The 25,031-nt window shown below is 38.1% G+C and overlaps 1 protein-coding gene across 1 annotated transcript in view; it reads left to right on the plus strand.

Moving 5' to 3' along the window:
* Positions 1–24,332, plus strand: part of LOC121370090 (neuroglobin-like) — a 68,745-nt gene extending 44,413 nt beyond the window's left edge. Inside the window, exons 2-3 of the mRNA XM_041495191.1 lie at positions 17,170–17,395; positions 23,696–24,332. Coding sequence (XP_041351125.1) covers positions 17,170–17,395; positions 23,696–23,827 — 358 coding nt within the window. The 3' untranslated portion in view covers positions 23,828–24,332. The remainder of the gene's footprint in view (positions 1–17,169; positions 17,396–23,695) is intronic.
* The last annotated feature ends 699 nt before the right edge of the window (positions 24,333–25,031 follow it).

A 25,031-nucleotide genomic window follows, 5' to 3' on the forward strand; every position in this document is an offset into this window, starting at 1 on the left:
AAAAGCAACGAGTCCGATACCATAGTAAACAATAGGCATTGTCTTTGTTAGGATTCGTGCCTAGCAAGTATTGTGTTTGTGTCCTATCTGAGGCAATGGGTGATTTCGTTTTTATTCGATTACCAGCCAGAATTTAGTGAACCGCTAGCCTTTTGGCCATATCTCTTATACCCAACAAATGCACTTCCATAACTAGAGGGGCGGGGCGTAGCGAGACGTAGCCTAGTCGTAAAGCGATCACTTGATGCGAGTTCGGTCTGAGATCGACCCCGTCGGTGGGCCCATTAGGCTATTTCTCGTTACAGCCAGTGCAACACGACTGGCTTATCACAGGCAGTGGTATGTGCTATCATGTCTATGGGATGGTATAAAAGATCCCTTGTTACTAATGTAGCGGGTTTTTCTCTAAGACAATATGTTAGTTATTAAATGTCATCAATGTTCTCTAGCGGTGTCGTTAAACAAAATACTAACGTTTTTCCACAGCAAACAGGTAGTGGGCGTTGCCCCACAATCACTTCCCAAATGATACCCATTCATTACGGAAAGGCTAATTCGACCTATCACAACTGACAGATTATACATTTTTGTTTATTACAAGCACAGTCTCTCGAACACATTGAAATGGACGATTTTTCTGGTAATTCGTATTTGTTGCATTTAAATTACAATACAAATGTTTCCGCTGTCCATAATGACAGCACTTGTACGTTTTTGTTGACATTTGTCAATTGCATTATCGGTATAATAATTCGTTCCCCACATCTGCCTTGGGAAAAAATTAGCTTCGGGCCTGGAAGTTAAAATATTTGTTTTGTATTTTGAATTCCCAAGATTCTGGTTTGACTTGCATCATAATATGAAAGAAAGAAATTGATTTTTTTTGCTGGTTGCTAAAAAATGTATCCAAGAAATGTATAATTGGATTGCGTCTTTTGACAAGATTTGAGTGTGTGGGCAGGAACCACGGGAGACGTCACTTGAAATAGAACAGTTTATTTCAACACAATCCATATTTAATTTGACACCCTGCCTCTAGTAACGACATCGATCCTAACGAAAATTGTCCATCGTTCTCGCTATTGACAGAAAGAGATTGGATTATGAGGTCAAGTTTTGCACTTCAAGCCATTGTTATCACACGCCCGACTACTATATGAACCTCGAATGGGTGTTCACAATACTGGAATAGATGTGAGAGTTGTTAACACATTACTACACGTTTCGTCCCCGTCTTCAGCCCTTAAACTATCAAAGAACGGTCTGTGGGCAAAAGGTAAATTTCTATCACAGTCTAACCGGTGTAACACAGCCACCAGTGGTATCGTCAAAATCATGGACTTTTGAGACATGTAGTTGCTTAATATAGGTCAATTTTTTTAATTTTTTTACCGTAGTAGATGATTTGTGAGAAATGTAAGTGTCCACGTAAGACAGCTTACCGTTTTAGCAGGTTTGAAAGTGTATTGAACTAATTTTTATTTCTAAAGAATAGGAATGCACCGCTTCATTGCCAAAACAGAACAAAAAGAATTACAAGCTAAAAATACCTTGAATTAAAATGCTACCCTTACCCCAAATAGGTTTCAGTATAATACTCGTAGAACTTGTATATTAATTTTATTAATAACTGTCTGGCTAATTTTAACATGCTATATACCACGAACGTTTCGAGCATGTCTATCTCGAGTCCTGTCTCTGGATAGCCAGGGGCTTGACTCGGGACAGAATTTTATTAATGAACAAAGTTGATGCTTAGCGCGTTTAATAATACAATGATTCATTGTGATGTTGTTGTTTTTTTGTTGTTTTGTTTTGGGTGGGTAATTTAAATTATTAATTTAGTTAACATACATTTATTAATATTGTAAAATTCTCTTAAAGGCATATTGTCACAGACCACTGACCTATTTAATGGTCTAAGTATTACCTGAACACTGAACAAATATAATTTGATTTGTCCCTAAATGTACTTTATTCAACCATCTTCATAACCACCATACTCCATTTATTAATGACATTTTGTAAAAGTAATTGAATTATGGCAATGGTCCATAATTCAAAAACTAAAATTGCCGAGAGGGATGATATGGATTTCACTCCATTATGGTTCAGTTAAGGTGATGCGATACCTAGATTTGGTTTCCAACAATTAATGTAATTTTTATTTATTATCCATTTTTAGAGAAATAAGGTCCTTAAATCTGTGACAGTATGTCTTTAAGTTTTGAATTAATCATTGATTTGCACTGACAAAAATCACGCTTATTAAATCGATTACGAAATAGCTGTGCTTAAAAAAGTAAAGCAAATTAATTTATCATCATAGTGCGAAACGCCGTAGAAATGTCGTGGAAATACATTCCATTCATAGATATCTTCACACTCTTATTAACAAAACCTTTTTTTTTGTAACAAATGATACAGATCATTGTTGTAGTCTTTTGTTATCTTTTGCGTAGTCAGGCTATTCTTGCATTTACGTCTTTATTAAATTCATCCATTAACAATATTCTCACATGCTCATTATTTTGGCCAACAAGCGCCACAAACAGGCTGCAATAACCTAGAGCTATCTACGTGATTCATAATAGTCACACACTACGTTAGTTAAATCCACAAATCCACAGTCGCCGACAGACTCGCTAAAGGGAGATAACAAACGAGGTTCCCTCGTTTTATACCGGCCTCGGTGGCGCAGTGGTTAAGCCATCGGACTACAGGCTGGTCGGTACAGGGTTCGCAGCCTGGTACCGGCTCCAACCCAGAGCGAGTGCTAAAGTGCACTAACCAACTAACAATTAACCCACTGTCCTGGACAGACAACCCAGATAGCTGAGGTGTGTGCCCAGGACAGCGTGCTTGAACCTTAATTGGATATAAGTACGAAAATAAATTGAAGTGAAAAATGAATGAACTTGTAAAACCTTTGAGTTTTGTCCCGTTTTATTGGCATAGCATGACTGGCGTATTAAAAGCCGTGACGTGTGATGTTGAAACTGATAACCAAGGAACACGATGCCACTAATCTGAAGAACTGTTAAATGTGAGGCTACCAGGTTTATTCTATAAAGCGTTAGACCATATTTGACATGTTATGTTGAGTCACAATTAACATATGTTTCTGTCTGTCAGCTACTGACAAATACAATGACATGTGCTGGGGTGTCTTTAAACAAACATTAAAATCTCTTTCTTCCATGACTTTGCACACGCAAGCTAAAACAATTTTTTCAGGTATAAAGTTAGTTAAAGTTTGGTTTGTTTAATGACATCACTAGAGCACATTTATTTATTAGTCATCGGCTATTAGATTATTTATTCATAGTCCTAGAGGAAACCCGCTACCTTTTTTCATCAGCAGAAAGGATCTTATATATGAATGTTCTCATAGACAGGACAGCACATGCCACGGCCGTTGACATATTTTTAAAACTCTGTGTGTCACTTGATGCGGGACGTATCCCAGTGGTAACGACAGCGGGTTTCCTCTCTCAATATATGTGTGGTCCTTAACCATATGTCTGACGCCATATAACCGTAAATAAAATGTATTGAGTGCGTTGTTAAATAAAACATTTCCTTCCTTTCTTCTTTCCCAGTGGTAAAGCGCTCGCCTGATGCGTGGTCGCTCTAGGATCGATCTCCATCGATGGGTCCATATTGGGCTATTTCTCATTCCAGCCAGTGCACCACGACTGGTATATCAAAGGCCGTGGTATGTGCTATTCTCTCTGTAGGATAATGCATATAAAAGATTCCTTGTTACTAATGGAAAAATGTAGCAGGTTTCCTCTCTAAGACTATATGTCAGAATTACCATGTTTGACATCCAATAACCAATGATTAATGTGTTCTAGAGGTGTTGTTAAACAAAACCAATTTTAACTTGTAACTGTGTGTGACCACGTTGATTCACGTCATGGCTCAGTGAAATACCTCCGCTGCCCTTCAAGTAAGTCTTTTCCGACGTTCCCCTGTGACTGTGACTTTCGCATTTAGAACCTCCAGACGCTGATCGTAATTGCAACAGACTTGGCTTACCCACATCATTCCAACACGCTGGCTAAGTAGCTTTCAATATACAATAGTTGCCGTAAACAAAAATCACTTAACGCTGTAGTCATTGAATTGCGTTTCTACGAAATAGACTTATTCGTTGCACCCAAGAGTAATTTTCCTGATTACAAAGACGGGAGCATTTCGTCAATGTAACTTTGACGAAACTGTAAAGTTTTATAATGGAAAGCTTGCAAGCCCAGTCATTAGTTATTTATACCAATAGAATGAATTGACCTTCCATAGTGCCGCAGTTTATAAGCTCCAGCCACCACTAAAGCACGTTAATGAGGAATAACACCGGTCTGGTTCCGGCTATTCACCCCCCCCACGTAGTCTAATTCCACATGAGGTTGTGAACATATGTTATTTCAATAACACAAGTTGATTAATGCTGGGACTAGGGGGGGGGGGGGGGGGGGGGGGGGTGTCAGTTAATTCTTTTCTGTAATAACGTAAAAATATTAGTCACATTGTGTAGTGGTTCCATTTGCTCTAGTATTTATTCATTATATATGGAACTTTCTAAAAAAAATTATAGCATGTTCATTTGATGATTTCAAAGTTTGTCATTATGATCTTTACACAGAAGTTATTTCATTAGTTATACCACCCACTGACTGTACACGTACATCCAGATATTGGTTTCTGATATGGCAAATTTGGATTAATCCCACACAACAAGAAAAACACCCATATATAAAAAGATTGACACATTATGTAATATGGCTGGTCCACCATTTCCCATCTAGTGTCATCAGTGTTTGGTGTTTGTGGTCTCATACATGGCTGGTCCACCATTTCCCATCTAGCGTCATCAATGTTTGGTGTCTCTGGTCTCATACACCATTTCCCATCTAGCGTCATCAGTATTTGGTGTCTCTGGTCTCGTACGTGGCTTGTCGACAATTTCCCATCTAGCGTCATCAGTGTTTGGTGTCTCTGGGCTCACACGTGGCTGGTCCACCATTTCCCATCTAGCGTTATCAGTGTTTGGTGTCTCTGTTCTCATGCATGTCTGGCCCACCATTTCCCATCTAGCGTCATCAGTGTTCGGTGTCTCTGGTCTCATACATGTCTGGCCCACCATTTCCCATCTAGCGTCATCAGTGTTCGGTGTCTCTGTTCTCATACATGTCTGGCCCACCATTTCCCATCTAGCGTCATCAGTGTTCGGTGTCTCTGGTCTCATACATGTCTGGCCCACCATTTCCCATCTAGGGTCATCAGTGTTTGGTGTCTCTGGTCTCATACATGTCTGGCCCACCATTTCCCATCTAGCGTCATCAGTGTTTGGTGTCTCTGGTCTCATATATGTCTGGCCCACTGTCACGGGGATCCTACAATACCCGTAACTGAATGAAACACGATTATCCAAATATCTCTCCTAACTGTATATCTATTAGATCTCTCTGTAACGGGCAGTTATACCCGCGTGGCTCGTCTAGGTATGATCAGAGATAAGATCTTATATAAAGTATATATTATTATAGCACGTTTAGTTCACTAGAAAACACAACAAAAACACAATACACTTTGGAATCTGTATTAACCTACGCTGACAAATGTACTGCCGCAGTAGTTAATTAACAACAACAAATAATAACAACCCAGAACTGATCACTTAATTAGTTAATCTCTAGGTGTCTAGTTTACACAATATGCTAATCACTTCACCGTGACACAACACCCACACGTGTGATAATTGAGAAATGCTTCCAAGGGAACTTAATTAATAAAGGAATTACAACTCTATTCCTAACTGGTTAATTTTTAATTAACCCTTAACTACTCATTCAGTAACCTTGTAATACAGAATTAATACTGGTACCTATCACAATAAAGACAATAACCTACAGTTTACCTAGGTCCTCTAGGATGACTGGATAAGCCTTATATATATTAGAACAGTGAGCCTACAGTTTACTGCGTCAGATTACCGGCAGCACCGTCTAAATAATATTGGTATAATACAGTATTAAAATATTTAAAGTCACATCAATCACATCACGGTTATACACAGAGCAGAAATAAAATATTTACCAAGTCCAAACGGACTAACGTTCCCCGGTAGCCTTCCAATATGTTTCTCTCCTGATATCTCTAAAACCCTAGCTATTTATCAAAAAACCGAATATCGCCTGGGGGCACAACGCGGTCCTCCCCCTATCAAGCGACCAAGCCGGCATATTTTTCTTAGATGGCCAGACTTGCTGACACCTAGTTCGCGAAATATACCCCGATCGTACCGAACTAGCGGAGGTATTACGTAACTACTGGCCACATGGCCTCCGCACATTATTAGTCACAGCTCGACCATGGTCGCGCGGAGGTATTACGTAACAAAGTGCCCACCTGGGCTTAAGTGCATATTGGAACTGCACACGGCCCTCTAAAACAATTAATATCGCCACAGGCGAAAACAAAATTAAGAGCATGGTCCGTCACACCCACCATTTCCCATCTAGTGTCATCAGTGTTTAGCAATGGTGTCTCCGGGCTCATACATGGCTGGCCTACCATTTCCTATCTAGCGTCATCAGTTTCTGGGCTACTGGCTACCAAACGTGTGTTCAAATTGTTCTTTAAACTCTTCTCCTGGCCATGCTGATTTCCAAAGCTAATAAACAAGTAATCCAACCCTAAACACTACTAGTATAACACAGGTCAGCAAACAAATCCGTATACGACACTACTATCCTGACTACATGATATGATATACAGGTAAAGACATATTTCAAAACTACTTTCCTGATATTTCAAAACACTACTATCCCATAAACACAAACAAGTAAACAAATAAATCCCTATTTCAAACACAACTACAAATAAATCCTTATTTCAAACACTACTACAAATAAATCCTTATTTCAAACACTACTGCAAATAAATCCTTGTTTCAAACACTACTACAAATGAATCCTTATTTCAAACACTATCACAAATAAATCCCTATTTCAAACGCTACTACAAATAAATTCCTATTTCAAACACTACTACAAATAAATCCCTATTTCAAACTCTACTGCAAATAAATCCCTATTTCAAACTCTACTACAAATAAATTCCTATTTTAAACATTACTTTCCTGTGGAAAAAATCTAATAAACAAAATATGAACAATAAGTGGCAATCTCAAAGTGGTAATCTAAGACAAGCTAATAAATAAATAAAACCCCACAATCAACACTATTAGTCTGACAGTCATTAAGGATGAACAGTGCCACTATTAAAGACACGTATCCTAATCTGGTAGGTTAGTGTGTGAAGATCACACGAAAACAGCTTTCACAACGCCGTAATGAGGCAATCTAAAAATCAGCTTGTCACAGCAAAGGCAAAGGCTAGAGGAGAAAACGGGTACTTATACTGAAAACTATGATGGATGTTCTTTGAACAGAACTGTAATGTGCAACATGACCAACAATTTATACGATGCTTAGTTGGTCACATTCCATAGGACAAGATAAGATTACAATAATAAAAACAAATAATAATACAAAAAATTGAAAATAAACTTAACCACAAAAAAACAGACAAAACAACAGACACTCACCTGTCCTCCACAAGAAAAAGATATAAGGAAGAAAAAGAGGACCCCCCCCAAAAAAAAACAAAAAAAAACAAAACAAACACAAACAAACAGAAAAAGACCCACACACATACACAATACGCACCACACACAAATAAAAAACAAAAACAATTGATCTCTCGTTGTGACATATGTACCACTTATTATTTTACTTGCGGTGATTTTAAATAATTCATGCTTCGAACGATTTTTGTCTCATCATATCACACTGAAATTTAATATTATACAGACACTGATATTCTAAATAAGAAAATATACTTAATATGTAAATTTAATCGTAGAAATATTTTATTAGTCGGAAACATCTTACAATGCAGCAAACTCAGGAATGTCCCTTTAAGAGGCGCTATGTTATTCACTAACAGTAACATTTTCACGTGAGTCTGCTATACATAAATTATTTATTATCATTTCGCCCTATCCTTTCTCCACACGTGCCGTGCGTTCATATGGCACGAACACTACGATGTCATGGTGTTAGGAAAAGTTCACTAGCAGGACCTTTGACCTTGGTGTTAAATGAATCTCACAGTGAGAACCAGTCAAATTACTGCTGATTATCGTGACAAAACCTGTGTACTGAAGGCAACCCGGCATCATTTGATTGTGTTAGTGTACACGTGCTCTTTTTGTGGAATCAAATTGTTATCATCTTTAAAGATAGACCCCCATGCAGAAGGTAGATGATATGTATTTGAGATATTGACGTTTTCAAACTAGTCATATTACCATGTATTCATAAATCTGAATAACAAAACCGTAATACGTGATCAGAGCCGTATCTCTGCACAATGCAGAGTATTTGACAAAATAATAGTTGATTCTATGAATCTAGACAATGACTCGTCTATATGAGGACAGCCACTCCAGATGAGATTTTTAAAATGTAAATGCCATCGCTCTTGCACCGCCAAAAGAGGACGGTCACTCCCAGACTAGTTTACAAAACCAAAATTAGCAACTGACAGACCTCATTAGAATACAGCCGTGATGACATGCACTCATGAATTACAGTTATAACTGTGGTGGTATAAGGCGTTCGCGAAAGGTGTGCATATCCTGCCCTGACACCAGTCATGAGCACTGCCACTACAGCTGTCACGTTACTTCATCTAAAACAGAGAGTGTATATTAGTGTTTTGCTTCACAGAATCCATCAGTTTTACAACACTGCCTCATTCTGGTCTCATCAAAACGAGAAAAACTAAATACGTACAGGGTCCTAGGTTGGGGATCAGTTCCGTCCTAAAAATTAAAATGATCCTCTTTTTTTAACAATTTGGTTATAATTTCATTGAAGTTCCCATTTCAGAGAACTGGTCCATGCACCCCTTTATCCCTGGACCTCTTCTTAAAGGGACATTCCTGAGTTTGCTGCACTTTTTAAGATGTTATCGACTAACAGAGACTTTTTAACGATTGTAATTACATATCAAATATATTTTTCTGTATAACATATTAGTGGCTGTATATTAAAAGTGTTTCTGATCGTTCTAATATTAGTACTAGGTTAAATTTTATCTTATTTCCTAAAATATAGTGTTTTCGTACGTACGAAATTATTTGAAGACAAAACCCAGTTTGTGCTTCTTACAAATAGTAAGACGACCAGAGACACATTGAATATACAGACACTGATATTCTAAACAAGAAAATATATTTAATATGTAAGTTTAATCGTAGAAATATTTTATTTGTCGGAAACATCTTACAATGCAGCAAACTCAGGAATGTCCCTTTAATATTGTCCTTGCATAATTATAATTTAGTTGTTATAATTAGCCAACTGTCGTAAGTATGAATAAGTGTTAATGGAAACTCACTGGCATTAACTGAATAATTGAACGTAAAGGACTATTTATTTGTAATGACAACCAAGCACATATTAAATAAAGTTTATATTTGTGTCGAACAGAACATAAAGAAACAAAATATCGCATTTTCAAACATCAAGGGATCCAATGCAAGACAAAAAAGATACAAGAAATGTACTTAGGGCAGATGTTAATGTGAATTTTACGACAGTTGTGTTTTCCTAAAAGCTTTTTGCCGCTAGGAAAACATCCATAGATTTTCTAAGGTTTAATTTGCATTGTAAACGATCCATCACGATTTTTTTCACAGCAATATTGCCATTCAGCCTCATTTCCGACACTGAAAAGTAGGTGAACTTTTTTTACCGCGTACATTAAACAGCTTTTAAAAAAGAAATAGCGAATAGTGTCATTAATCCATTCAAAGCCCATCTCTTGCATGAAGTACATTTCTGTGATCAATGCTTTCTTAATATATTTTGGCACATTTTTTTTTGCGAAAAAGGGAAAAAGTAAATTAACAAATAGAGACTGGAATCTTAGCTGGAAAAGCAGGGTTCAGTACAAAGGTAGAACTTCCATTTTAATTACAGTAGATCGCAGACTCTATCTGTCAACAGTATGATACTGATTATTAAAATCCATAGTGCAAAACCAGATGTCATCGATTATTAAATGTACATTATCCAGCGGCCTACAAAAAAAAAAAGAAAGACATGTTTTAATTAACGACGCGCTCAACACATTTTATTTACGGTTATATGACGTCAGACATATGGTTAAGGACCACACAGATATTGAGAGAGGAAACCCGCTGTCGCCACTTCATGGGCTATTCTTTTTTTTATTAGCAGCAAGGGATCTTTTATATGCACCATCCCATAGACAGGGTAGTACATACCACGGCCTTTGTCACACCAGTTGTGGAGCACTGGCTGGAACGAGAAATAGCCAAATGGGTCCACCGACGGGGATTGATCCGAGAGCGACCGCGCATCAAGCGAACGCTTTACCACTGGGTTACGCCCCGCCCCTCCAGCGGCTACAAAGATGGATGAATGAATAAACGATGTTTGACGCCAATGCAGGTATATGAAATCATGAATAATATATATCAAAATTAATGAATAAATATTTAATGACACCCCAGCACGAAAATAAGAAAGTCGACTAATGGGTGTCAATGCAGGTATATGTATTAAAATCATGAATAAATTATATCTGAATGAAAGAATGAATGGATGAATATTGAATCAATGAATGAATGTTTAAGTACACCCTAACACAAACAGAAATTATCCGTGTGAAATACGATTTCTGTACATACAAATCAGTTCAAGGTCATTTCCACTGTGTATCTTCAACACTCCAACTAAACTGTAACGTAAACCTGTTCCCAGATACCATTAATACCAGACAGCTACTATTTTTGATGACAGTTATTTTCGTGGTCGTGGGAATTGTGGATCGAAATCTTCATTTTACCATTAATATTAAACTAATTTTGTAAATATAGATCAATAAACTATATCAGAAATATGTCTGCATTGATTACATTTAAGATTTCAATCGAGTGACCAGACAGGAAAATCTATGGTTAGCAAATAAAATCTATAAAATATAATTTTCCAAATTTAGAATCGGAAACGGTATTTGTAGCGACTCAATTTAATCATTAACAGCATCTGCCAAGGAATTACTGAACTTCAACAGAAACTATGTCTTGACTGTTTATTTTGTTGATGAACACAAGGGGCGGGATGTAGACCAGTGGTATAGCGCTCGCTTGATGCGGGACGGTCTGGGATCGAACCCTGTCGGTGGGCCCATTGGTCTATTTCTCGCTTCAGCCAGTGCACCACGACTGGTACATCAAAGGCTGTTGCTACTAATAAAAAAAATGTAGCGGGTTTCCTCTTTAAGACAATATGTCAAATTACCAAATGTTTGACATCCAATAGTCGATGATTAATAAATCAATGTGATCTAGTGGTGTCGTTAAACAAAACAAACTTTGGATGAACACAATTACATGTCAATGGATACAATTAAATGTTAATGACACCCAAACAGACATAATGTAGCTACTGATTAAACTCACCCTTGTAAAATATTAAAATTGTAAAACTCGTTCCATTGTAACCAAGTTAATATTTGCAGGAAATGAAATAAGCTCATGTCACATAAGTAAAGACAATGTTTTGTTATGGCAAAGAATGAACGATGTCCTCTGGGGATGTTGCAACAGAAGAAGAACAGTTTATTGTCCACACTGCTATTGAGGATAATCGAAAACCTATGTTAAGCAATCACTTAAGGACTGGCTTCTGAACAGGAGCCAGTTTGGACATGGTTATGTTTGATTGAATTTTTTATTTATTATGTCCATCAATGGTATGACCCTCACACACCCTCTATAAACACAGACCCAAAGTAAGCGCCCTTTAGCATCAGTATTCGTTTTCAAGAGAATGTTAGTGTTCCCGAAGAGCTAATGTTTTTGACTTACAATGGACGAATCCAGTAGAAATAGATTAGTTTTCATTATTCCGCGGTGTCTACACAAGGAAATCCCATTAATAAACAAGAATTAATTCACAGCTCCCAGGGAAACTATCATAGCGCCAACTGAAGTGAACAAGCAAAGGTTGCCTTGTAAATGCAATCAATAAATTTGGAAAGATCTTCATAAAAGGTCGATTTATTTTAACGGACTCAATACTCGAGGGACAGCCTTATACCTCGACGTGGAGATCGTCTCGTTATGTTAACTTTATGTCGCGTCTCGTGGGTCCTGCCACAGTCAATTTTACAATAGCTAATGTCCTTTAGATAACCGCTAGAGATGCGAAATTGAGACAAGATTTAGGGCTTATGAGGGCTTAGTTAGGGCTTATTACCGCAAGAGCACACGTAACTCTCGACTGGGAGTATTCGCCGAAGACAGTGGGTATTATATGACCAACAGCCTTAAGGAGTCGGTAGGTGTAGCAACCGGCCTCGGTGGCGCAGCGGTTAAGGTATCGGACTACAGGCTGGTAGGTACTGGTTTCGCAGCCCGGTACCGGCTCCAACCCAGAGCGAGTTCGTAAGGGCTTATTCGGTAGATGTAAGGCCACTGCACACGCTTCTCTCTCACTAACCAACTAACAACCAACCCACTGTCCTGGACAGACATCCCAGATAGCCGAGGAGTGTGCCCAGATCAGCGTGCTTGAACCTTAATTGGATATAAGCACAAAAATAAGTTGAAATGAAATGGTAGGTGTATCCGTAGCTCGAGTCATCTCCAACCCTACCCCTTATTAATATTGATACATACCAGTATCAGTAAGGGGGTAGGGCTGGAGGTGACTCAGCTAGTGTAGCCGTAATATTAAAATATTAAGATGTTTTTCTTTCGTGCTGAGGTATCATTAAATGAATGAATGTTTAACGACACCCCAGCACGAAAAATACATCGGCTATTGGGTGTCAAACGAGGTATCATTAAACCTATTCATTCTATAATATTCAGACAGGCAGTCTACTTTCGTGCCCAGGAAATCGGACTGGGATTTCAATTAGATCTAAGTTCAAAAATAAACTATCATCATTGTGTTCGTCGTCGTCATCATCATCACCACCACCACCACCACCACCACCACCACCACCACCACAACCACCACCATCATCATCAATCATCATCATCATCATCATCATCATCATCATGTGACTGTCCCGGATCATGCCCCTGACTAGCCAATAGCGGGACCCGGGACAGATATACTGGAAACCATATGAGCATGTTAAAATAATTCGAAGTTGAATCATGTCAGTCACAATAGTTGTTGGTTTCATATTTTAGTACATGTACACATACCAGTGCTGAACGATAAGAATCCATAAACAACAACTCCAAGGTAATGCTATGGTTGTATATAGCAGACATAGCATTAGATCGTAGACCTTGAGCGCTGAATCTGTGGTCTGTAGATCGCATGATGAACAAACTAATGCTGGCACATTAATAGGACACGTAGTCACCGTCTACAGACCTTTCTGTTAATAACGTCTGATTATACTGATCAAAGGAGCGTTACGAGATTTTATCAAATTAACTGGCTTTGTGTCCAAAACGAGAAAGGTTAAGGTGTAGTTTACACGTGTAGTTTTCACGCGCCTAATGGAAAGTATCCGGTAAAGAAAATTCATAGTAATAATCATTGAAATAGTCTTATCTTTGTATATCATCGGATTGACGTTGTGGAAGTGTTCTGTCAAAAACCTTGCTAGTTTTACGCAAAGTTGTGACATCACTACTATAGATTACTGAACTATTGCTATGTATTATTTAATTCAGTAATCACATATAAAATGATAAACACGCACGCACACACATGAACACGACTGATAAATGTGTATTTCTACTTTAATAAACGATATATTCACGTTAAATGCACATACTAATCACATATAATGTGTTGTTTATATCTATTGTGGATAATTTCTGCATTATCTCTACATTTAACATTCTTTTATTCTTATATAAAAGAAAAAAAACCCTAAAAGGATTTTTGTTTACATCCCTTAATGCGACATTCTTGAGTTTGTTGCATTGTAAGATTTTTGTTTACATCCCTTAATGCGACATTCTTGAGTTTGTTGCATTGTAAGATTTTTGTTTACATCCCTTAATGCGACATTCTTGAGTTTGTTGCATTGTAAGATTTTTGCGACCAATAAAATATTTCTACGACTAAACTTACATATTAAATCTATTTTCTTGTTTAGAATATCAGTGTCTGTATACTCTAATGTGTTTCTGGTCATCTTAATATTTATTAGAAGCCCAAACTGGATTTTGTCTTCAAATAAATATTAGAACGATCAGAAACACGTTTACTAAAAAATTAGTAAAGTTTGTTTTATTTAACGACGCCACTAGAGCACATTGATTTTTTATCTTATCATCGGCTATTGGACGTCAAACATATGGTCATTCTAACACTGTGGGTTTTTTTAGAGGAATCCCGCTGTCGCCACATAGGCTACTCTTTACGACAGGCAGCAAGGGATCTTTTATTTGCGCTTCCCACAGGCAGGATAGCACAAACCATGGCCTTTGTTGAACCAGTTATGGATCACTGGTCGGTGCAGGTGGTTTACACCTACCCACTGAGCCTTGCGGAGCACTCACTCAGGGTTTGGAGTCGGTATCTGGATTAAAAATCCCATGCCTCGACTGGGATCCGAACCCAGTACCTACCAGCCTGTAGACCGATGGCCTAACCACGACGCCACTGAGGCCGGTCAAACACGTTTACTATACATCCACTAATATTTTATGCAGAAAAATATATCTGATATGTAATTACAGTCGTCAAAAAGGCTCTGTTAGTCGATAACATCTTAACAATTGCAGCAAAATCAGGAATGTCCCTTTAATCCCCATCAGAGTGAATTTTCAAAGATATTTTGTAAACAGAATATAAAAGATCCCTTGCTACTGATGGAAAAATGCAGCAGGTTTTCTCCACGACTATATGACACCATTACCAAATGCAGCAGGTTTTCTCCACGACTATATGACACCATTACCAAATGCAGCAGGTTTTCTCCACGACTATATGACACCATTACCAAATGCAGCAGCTTTTCTCCACGACTATATGACACCATTACCAAATGCAGCAGGTTTTCTCCACGACTATATGACACCATTACCAAATGCAGCAGGTTTTCTCCACGACTATATGACACCATTACCAAATGCAGCAGGTTTTCTCCACGACTATATGACACCATTACCAAATGCAGCAGGTTTTCTCCACGACTATATGACACCATTACCAAATGCAGCAGGTTTTCTCCACGACTATATGACACCATTACCAAATGCAGCAGGTTTTCTCCACGACTATATGACACCATTACCAAATGCAGCAGGTTTTCTCCACGACTATATGACACCATTACCAAATGCAGCAGGTTTTCTCCACGACTATATGACACCATTACCAAATGCAGCAGCTTTTCTCCACGACTATATGACACCATTACCAAATGCAGCAGCTTTTCTCCACGACTATATGACACCATTACCAAATGCAGCAGGTTTTCTCCACGACTATATGACACCATTACCAAATGCAGCAGGTTTTCTCCACGACTATATGACACCATTACCAAATGCAGCAGCTTTTCTCCACGACTATATGACACCATTACCAAATGCAGCAGGTTTTCTCCACGACTATATGACACCATTACCAAATGCAGCAGGTTTTCTCCACGACTATATGACACCATTACCAAATGCAGCAGCTTTTCTCCACGACTATATGACACCATTACCAAATGCAGCAGGTTTTCTCCACGACTATATGACACCATTACCAAATGCAGCAGCTTTTCTCCACGACTATATGACACCATTACCAAATGCAGCAGCTTTTCTCCACGACTATATGACACCATTACCAAATGCAGCAGGTTTTCTCCACGACTATATGACACCATTACCAAATGCAGCAGGTTTTCTCCACGACTATATGACACCATTACCAAATGCAGCAGGTTTTCTCCACGACTATATGACACCATTACCAAATGCAGCAGGTTTTCTCCACGACTATATGACACCATTACCAAATGCAGCAGCTTTTCTCCACGACTATATGACACCATTACCAAATGCAGCAGGTTTTCTCCACGACTATATGACACCATTACCAAATGCAGCAGCTTTTCTCCACGACTATATGACACCATTACCAAATGCAGCAGGTTTTCTCCACGACTATATGACACCATTACCAAATGCAGCAGGTTTTCTCCACGACTATATGACACCATTACCAAATGCAGCAGGTTTTCTCCACGACTATATGACACCATTACCAAATGCAGCAGGTTTTCTCCACGACTATATGACACCATTACCAAATGATTGACATGCAATAGCCAATGATTAATAAATCAATGTGCTTTAGTTTCATTGGGCTGGGTTTTGTTTTTTTAACCCAACCCCCCCCCCCCCCCCCCCCCCCCCCCCCCCCGCTCCTGGCTCGCCTTGTGTTCTTTTCCCCAGTAAAAAGAGGAGTGTTTTATTTAACGACGTACTCAACACATTTTATTTTGGGGTTATGTTGCGTCTGACATATGGAGAGAGAAAATCCGCTGGTTACTCTTTCCGATTAGCAACAAGGGATGTTGTTATATATGGTATCACACATACAAGACAGTACATGCCATGGCCTTGGCTACACCAGGTGTGGAGCACTGGCTGGGAAAAAGAAACCCAGTCCAATGCGGTCCACCGACGGAGATCGATCCTATACCGACCGCACAACAGGCGATAGCTTTACAACTGGTCTACGTTTCAATTTGTAATGCTCAACTTCATCGATCAACATGTATCATAGTATCATAGCATCCCATAGACATGATAATACATACCACGGCTTTTGTTACACAAGTTATGGAGCGCTTGCTGGAACGATAAATAGCTAAATGCAAGCCGTAGTCAGGATTTTGAGGGGGGGGGGGGGGGGGAGGTCGTTTAGGCTTATGACGCCCGAGTTGCTTAGGGGGGTCCAGGGGCATTAAAAAAAGTCACCGGGGGGGGGGGGGGGGGTCGACCGACCACTCCGACCCCCAATTGGCTACGGGCCTGAAATGTGCCCCAGTAGACTACAACGAGTATTGTTTTATATTTTTCAGACTGTTTGAAACTCACCCTGACGTGCAGGACGTGTTCGAACCATTCAAAGGGAAGTCGATGGAAGACCTCAAGTACAGCAACCAGCTGAGGTCGCACGCGCTGCGCGTGATGGGCACTGTCGAGAAGTGCCTGGCGAGAATCAATGAACCAAAGAAACTACAGGACATGCTCCATGACCTCGGGTCACGACACGTCATGTACAGTGCCAAGGTCGACTACATTGATGTAAGTACTTCAACGAAGACTATTATAACTTAAAGGTGATGCAATTGTTTTGTAAAATATTTAGTTGCATACTTAAAATATTGTCCTGTGCCCATCCGTGTACTCATTCAGATGTTCCTGTATGTAATGACGTTGCGAAATATTTTCTAGTGCATGTACTGGTGCGCTTTAAAATGACAGTCATCCTACAAACGGAATTGGAACCATATATTATTATGGTCAAAATGAGCTTTCCGCTGTAGACAAAACACTTGACAGTTAGCCATGGTTGCATATCCTCATGACTCTGGCATAACGTATTTTGGAATCAGTCTTGTGCTGAGATACGATACAGCAAGGCGTTCTCTGGTGCATGTACTGGCGCGCTTTAACGTAGCATTCCTCCTACACACGGAGTTGGAACCATATAATATGGTCAAGTTTAGTTTTTCGCTGAATACAAAACACCTGACATTTAGCCATGGTTGCTTATCTTCATGACTGTGTTATATTGTCTTTTGGAACCAGTCTTGTGCTGAGATACGGTAGTGATTATGCCACTGACAGATTCATAATCGTGATGTATGCTACGGCTTCTGTCACAAACTTTAATTTTATTTATATTGTTCTGTTGATTGGGTTTTTTGCATCTCCTAACCAGTATCCCACAACTGGTATATCAAAGGTCGTGGTATTTGCTATCCTGTCTGTTGGAAATTGTATATGAAATCGTGCTGGGGTGTCGTTAAACATTCATTCATTCATTGTATATGAAAGGTCCCTTGCTGATAATGGAAAAATGTAGGACTATGTCATTAATTACCAAATGTTGTTAAACAGAACACACTTTAACTTTTACTTTGGTTTTGTATTACTGACGTCATGCAATCTTATGCCGTTATGTCTGCCCACAAATATGATTGCAATCGCATACGACAAGTCGGTGGAGGCGGGACGTAGCTCAGTTGTACAGCGCTCGCCTGATGCGCGATCGATCTAGGATCGCTCCCCGTCGGTGGGTCCATTGGGTTATTTGTCGTTCCAGCCAGTGCTCCACAACTGGTGTAACAAAGGCCGTGGTATGTACTATCATGTCTGTGGGATGGTACATATAAAAGATCCCTTCCTGCCAATCGTAAAAAGTAGCCCATGATGTGGCGACAGCGGGTTTTCTCTCTCAATATCTGTGTGGCCCTTAACCATATGTCCGACGCCATATAACCGTAAATAAAAGGTGTTGAGTGCGTCGTTAAATAAAACATTTACTTCCTTCCTTCATTTCCTACGACAAGTCAGTGGGATAAATCGCATAATGAGAACTCCGCATAAGCCGCAAATTCAACTGACCCGTAATCCGCATGCGCATATATATACGTAATCTGTAGTACGGAATCCGCACCAAGCAGTTTAATTCCATGCTGGTGGGTTGAGTAGATTCCGCGTATACGTCCTCCGTAGTGTGCGCGCGTCTGATTACTCTAAGCATTGTGAATTACGTACATGGATTACAGACAAATGATATATGCGCTTAATTGTTCAAAAACGAATCTTATGGCTTTCGTTCGTCTGATCTGTTTTGAAAGAACTAGTTTATGTCTGACCACCCCTATTGTAGTAATTATTATCTGTGTATCAAAATATATATATATATAAAAAAAAAAGGGGGAAAAAAGTGTTTTATTTAAGGACGCATTTGAGACGTTTTATTTACGGTTAAGTGCCACACAGATACCGTATAACCGGAAATTTTCGTGGTCTTAATTTTTCGTGGTTTGGGGTATAAAAACATTTCAAGGTTTCTTATTTTTGTCGTTTGCCAAATCTAAATTGAAAGTGATTTTATTTTCGAGTTTTAACAAGTCTAGTTGCAAGAATACTTATTACTGTTGATTAAAGTTTCACCTCGGCTGCCAGTTGTTCGATACCACCAACGTGTAAAGTTAAACAATAGAACACACAGCTGTAGCCTAATTGGTCACTGACTACTATTCGCCAGACAACTGATCACAGTCTTTGATTTTGTGTAAAGCCAATTACGACGTATGTGTGAACAAACCACTTAAGAACGCCATCTGAGTTCACCACATGGTATTCAAAGCAGGTTTCCCTGGCTATGAAAGACGGCGACGGTGTAACAGACATCAATATCGAAATGCGTACTTCGGCGATAAAACCAATTAATGCAAGGTGGATTATGAAAGTTATGGCAGAATTGAAAACACACCAGAAAATGTTGAAATCTGCATTCATCCACACCGGAATCACTGATGCAGTGCGGGCGGACATTGACAAAACCAATATACGAAATTAAAAAATATTTCATTATATTCTACACACAGTGAGATTCAGACAATACCTTTTTTAAAATTCTAACTTGTTGTCTTGACTATACTATTCTCTTGTCGTATCCGGTGGACTGCGCATAACAGGAAATAAAATGTTCCGGTAAATTGTAAGTGTGTTATGTTTTTCACAATAAATATTTTAGATAGAATTTGTTGATGTTTTCAAAATATTTTCAAGGATTTATATTTTCGATGCTGACTACTTACCCTCGAAACCCACGAAAATAAAAATCCTCGAAAATGTCCGGTTATACGGTAGTGCGAGGGGAAATCCGCCCCCGTCAATCCACTGGATACTTTTTTGATTGGCAAAAAGGATAATACATACCATGACCTTTGTAGTTACACAAGAAGTGGTTTAATGAACCCATCAACGGGGATCGATCCTAGATCGACCGCATATTAAACGAGCGCTTTGCCACAGAGGTTTGCCCCGCCCCTGTGGCTGTGTATCCATGAATAGTATCCGTATGACAGAAATGATCACACTCATTTTACAAAGTTTTAATAATATGTATCATATGGTTATATGATAGCTTTATTCTTTGAATGACAAAAATAAAAACGTTCTAAAAGTCTATTTCCTTTCATGTCAAGCTACAGTCAGTTTGATCTATCACTTAGACGTAATTTGTCTTGGCACTCTGTTTAGGCGATACCGAAAGCAATTTCCTTCTCATCTAATTTGACACGATTCCAAGCTGGCCTTCGTAATAAGTGTCAATAAATGTCTCATTCAAGTTGTTTTTGTTTTTGTTTTTTGTTTTCAGAAGTCAGATCGATTAATTATTAATGTGTCTTTGGGAAATATCTGATCTTCTCAGATTTTTTTATATTAATAAATAACTACACAATGGAACATGATACTCAATTTTGTAAAACCATTTTAATTGACGTCGTCAATTCTAGCAATGACAACATCATCTGTATTAAAAAATAAATGTGAGAATTGAATCCCTTGCACACTTAAACTCTGTATTTGAAGTATAAATTATTATTTGGGTAAAATAGGATGTAAGATACGACCACTACTTAGTTTTCATCTTGGATTTAAATGATTTTCCTGGCCCATAAAAATCAACCACTAAAATCAAAATCTGTTTCCAGCGGATGTAAAATGCGATAAATGTTCTAATTGCTATAGTGGCGGCAGTCTTTGATTTAAATGATGTTGTGATGCCTTAGTTAGCTGGGAGTAGTTTAACAAAATTTCTTTGATCCATAAAACACCATAATAGACGGCAACAGTTTTGTCATAGGTGATGAAACATCCGAGATATTGCCCTTTGAGTGTTTTGACAACCATATTAAATGTTTCAAAATGCTGAAGGATATCAACATTGAACGCCTTGGATCCTCAGTCATCACCTCCCAAGGATACAAAAACCACAAAGAATAATTGTGGGTACTCAACTGTAAGGTTCAGCCAAACACGAGGGTTGGCAAACTGACTATAATAAACACAGCAAAACTAGAACGGTACCTAATAAAATACTTTATCTTTAAAGGGACATTTCTAAGTTTGATGCAATTTTTAAGATGTTATCGACTAACAGAGACTTTTTAACGATTGTATTTACATACCAAATATTTTTTTTTTTCTGCATAAAATATTAGTGGCTTTATATTAAATGTGTTTCTAATCGTTCTAATATTTGTACTAGGTTAAATTTTATTTTGTTTCCTAAATATTTTTTAAAGATAAAATCCAGTTTGGGTTTTTTACAAATATTAAGACGGCCAGAAACATATTAAATATACAGACACCGACATTCTAAACAAGAAAATATATTTAATATGTAAGTTTAATCGTAGAAATATTTTATTAGAGCAGCTAACTCAGTAATATCCCTTTAAAGCATTACCTATTTTATGAAAATGGCTAGAACATTTTCTTTCAATACATGTTAAATGTCCTTTTAGTTGTATTATATTAAAACTATTGTAGTACTATTAACGCAGAATGTATAGGGTTTTTTTAAAATTATAAACTACATTTATACCACATTCTTAAAATAATATGAACAAAAAACTGGACACATGTATATTATGTCTTTATTACCTGAACCCTATTGTAAGAACCTTTATAGCGTTATTATTTGCGATAATGTCTAGATTTAGGTGGTTGTCGGCATCTACAAATGGTGTTAAAGTTTTAGCATAGAGAAACTATTACCATAGGCTATCCATTACGACTTATAGTTGTTTAACTCTCTCTCTAATGGTTATGATGTACCAATACACTGGAGAGTTCTGTGTCAAAGTTGAACGTGCACCGTACATTTTTTATACAGTAAACACACCTGGCATTACGGCAGTGGTGGACCCAGCGTGGAATCGTACAGGGTCACAATGAGGCTGTGGTGCTGGCGAATGGGTGGTAGTAATATTGCAATTTTATATTGTGAAAACAATCAGGGTCGGACTCATGATTTTTCTAGGGAGGGAGTGCAACGCTTAAAAGGCTTACTTACAGTATTTAGAAGTACTCTAACTGAAAGAGAGCTAGACGGACATTTCGACACAAATACACTCTCATTACAGTCAGAGACCAAGCTATGTAATGTTTTGGCAGTCGCCGACCACCAAAAAGTAGTCAAAGATTTCCGCTGTAATACCACAACAATCCTATGTTGAGAGCGTATTTATGTCCAAATGTCCGTCTAGCTCTCTTACAGTCAGAGTACTCGCGCTATTGTTGTCCCTACGGGCTTGCCTTGACCCGCACCCGGCAGGGAATAAAGGTAGTGCAGTACTATGCACAGTAACAATCCACTGTCCGCCAACGGCAGGATTCATTGATGATGCAAAAATATAAAGTGCATAAAAAAATATTCACGCATTATGCAGTTTTTATGTCAAATTCAAAATGTAGCGTCACATCTTAACCTGTCGGTGGATATTTCAATAATATATATATTAAAATGGTAGTGCATCAAATTATTATGAGAGTAGATTTAACGTCATGTTAATGGGATTCCTAATTAATGTGCTTGCACAATTTGCTGAGCCTAGACTAATGTAATCAAACACATTTAGGGGTCACAGTAGGCTTGTCACTCTTAATGTTTTCCAAATGAGGGGTCACGGGACCTCTATGACCCCCTGGATCTTTTTTGCACGGGACCTCTATGACCCCCTGGATCTGCGCCTGATTATGTGACACTTATTATTTACGCAAATACTATTTTATTTCAAATACTATTACATCCATTATGCACTATATATAGGAGGTTGAAACCAGTGCATGGTACACACTACGCATGAAACTGCAATATTCTGCAAAAATTAGGCTTTATGATAAAGTATTCTTCGAATCTCTTAAATACATTATAATATCCCATTTTCTTACAGATAGTTTAAACGTAAGGTAACACACGTTCCATACGTGTATTTCATGGGTCTGTTGACACACAGCTTACATTAGATGTTTTGAAAATGTTAACTCATCAGCAAAAGATGTTGATTTGATCCAACAGAACCTTAACAGTGATGTTACTTTAAGCATGGGCGATTAATAAATATGCAGAACTTGATGTACTTTGCGCTTATTAATTACTGCACATTTTACTGTACGCAAGACCACTAAGGAATTAAAAAAAATTAAGGGACATTCCTGAGTTTGCTGCCATTGTAAGATGTTTCTAACTAAGTAACAGAGCCTTTTAACAAGAACCATTACATGTTAAAAACTTCATTTTACTTCCTAATATGGATTTTTGCAACGTAAGAAATTAATGAGAGATATAATTTAGTATAGGTTTCTATAAACATTCAGGATCTGACTAACACCTTGCACATACAAACACTAACATTAAGAAACCTCCCACAAGAAAATGCATTTTATATGTAATTTTAGTCAATAAAAAATACTATGTTGGTCGAAAAGGTGTTATAATAGCAACAAACTCAGTAATGTTTAAATTCTAAAATCGAATTTGAGGACTTAATACATATTTCTGTGTTTATATTGCAGCTGATTGGGCCGCAGTTTATCTGGGCTATAGAGCCCGTGCTGGGAGACAAGTGGACCCCAGAACTGGAGCAGGCGTGGTCGGATCTCTTCAAGTTCATTAGTCACATCATGAAGGAGGCAATGACGTTCTGATGGCTTGTTACAATCTACATGGTTATAATCATTATGATGTCACTTCTGTTTGATATGTGTTCTTTCGTGGACGTTTCAAACACAGAATGTCCACACATAAGAACTTTCTATTTCACACCACAGGCCATATAATGACATGTCAATATGTGTAATGCCGTTGCTATATTGGTTGAAACAATGGTGTTCTACTGTACATAACTTTGCACACGATATGTTACTTCTGTGCGATATGTATTATTTCGTGAACGTTTCAAAAATAATGTCTATACATAAGAACTTTCTATTTCAGACCACAAACTGTATAATGATATGTCAATATGTGAAATGTTGTTGATATCTTGGTTGAAGCACAATGATTTTACACATGGTTACGCCACTTGTGTGCGATATATTTTCTAATGTGTGGATGTTCCAAACAGAATGTCCATATTTAAAAACTCTCTATTTCATACCACAAACTATAATAACAGGTCCATATTGAAATACCATAGGTATCGTGTTTGAAGCATTGGCGTTCTAATTGTCTTTGTACTCGACTTTACTCATGACGAAGTCCTTTCTGTGCAATACTGTATTGTTTTGTGGATGATTTCTCGAGATTAAAATAAAAGCATAGATTCTCCATATATATGCACATTCCATTTCTGCTTTGGTTTCAAGACCGAGAGAGCACGAACTGTCTAGTGACATGTAATTATGTGAAATACCATAACCATCATTGGTGAACGGGAATTGAGTACCCCTTTTTATGTCATTTTCCAATCACAACTGTTTAGATGACAACGATTCTTCTGGAATGACGTTGTGAATGACGGTGTACAGTTATATGGAATTAAATATAGTTCATATTGCAAATTATGTATCAAGAAAGAATTTTTAAAATTATTATTTACTGACGCACTATTATTTACAGTTATAAGGCGCCGAACCTATGGTTAAAGAAAGAAAGAAATGTTTTATTTAACGACGCACACAACACATTTTATTTACGGTTATATGTCGTCAGACATATGGTTAAGGACCACACAGATTTTGAGAGGAAACCCGCTGTCGCCACTACATGAGCTACTCTTTCCGATTAGCAGCAAGGGATCTTTTATTTGCGCTTCCCACATGCAGGATAGCACAAACCATGGCCTTTGTTGAACCAGTTATGGATCACTGGTCGGTGCAAGTGGTTTACACCTACCCATTGAGCCTTGCA

The sequence above is a fragment of the Gigantopelta aegis genome, chromosome 4, assembly GCF_016097555.1.
Source record: "Gigantopelta aegis isolate Gae_Host chromosome 4, Gae_host_genome, whole genome shotgun sequence".
Classification (NCBI taxonomy): Eukaryota; Metazoa; Mollusca; class Gastropoda; order Neomphalida; family Peltospiridae; genus Gigantopelta; species Gigantopelta aegis.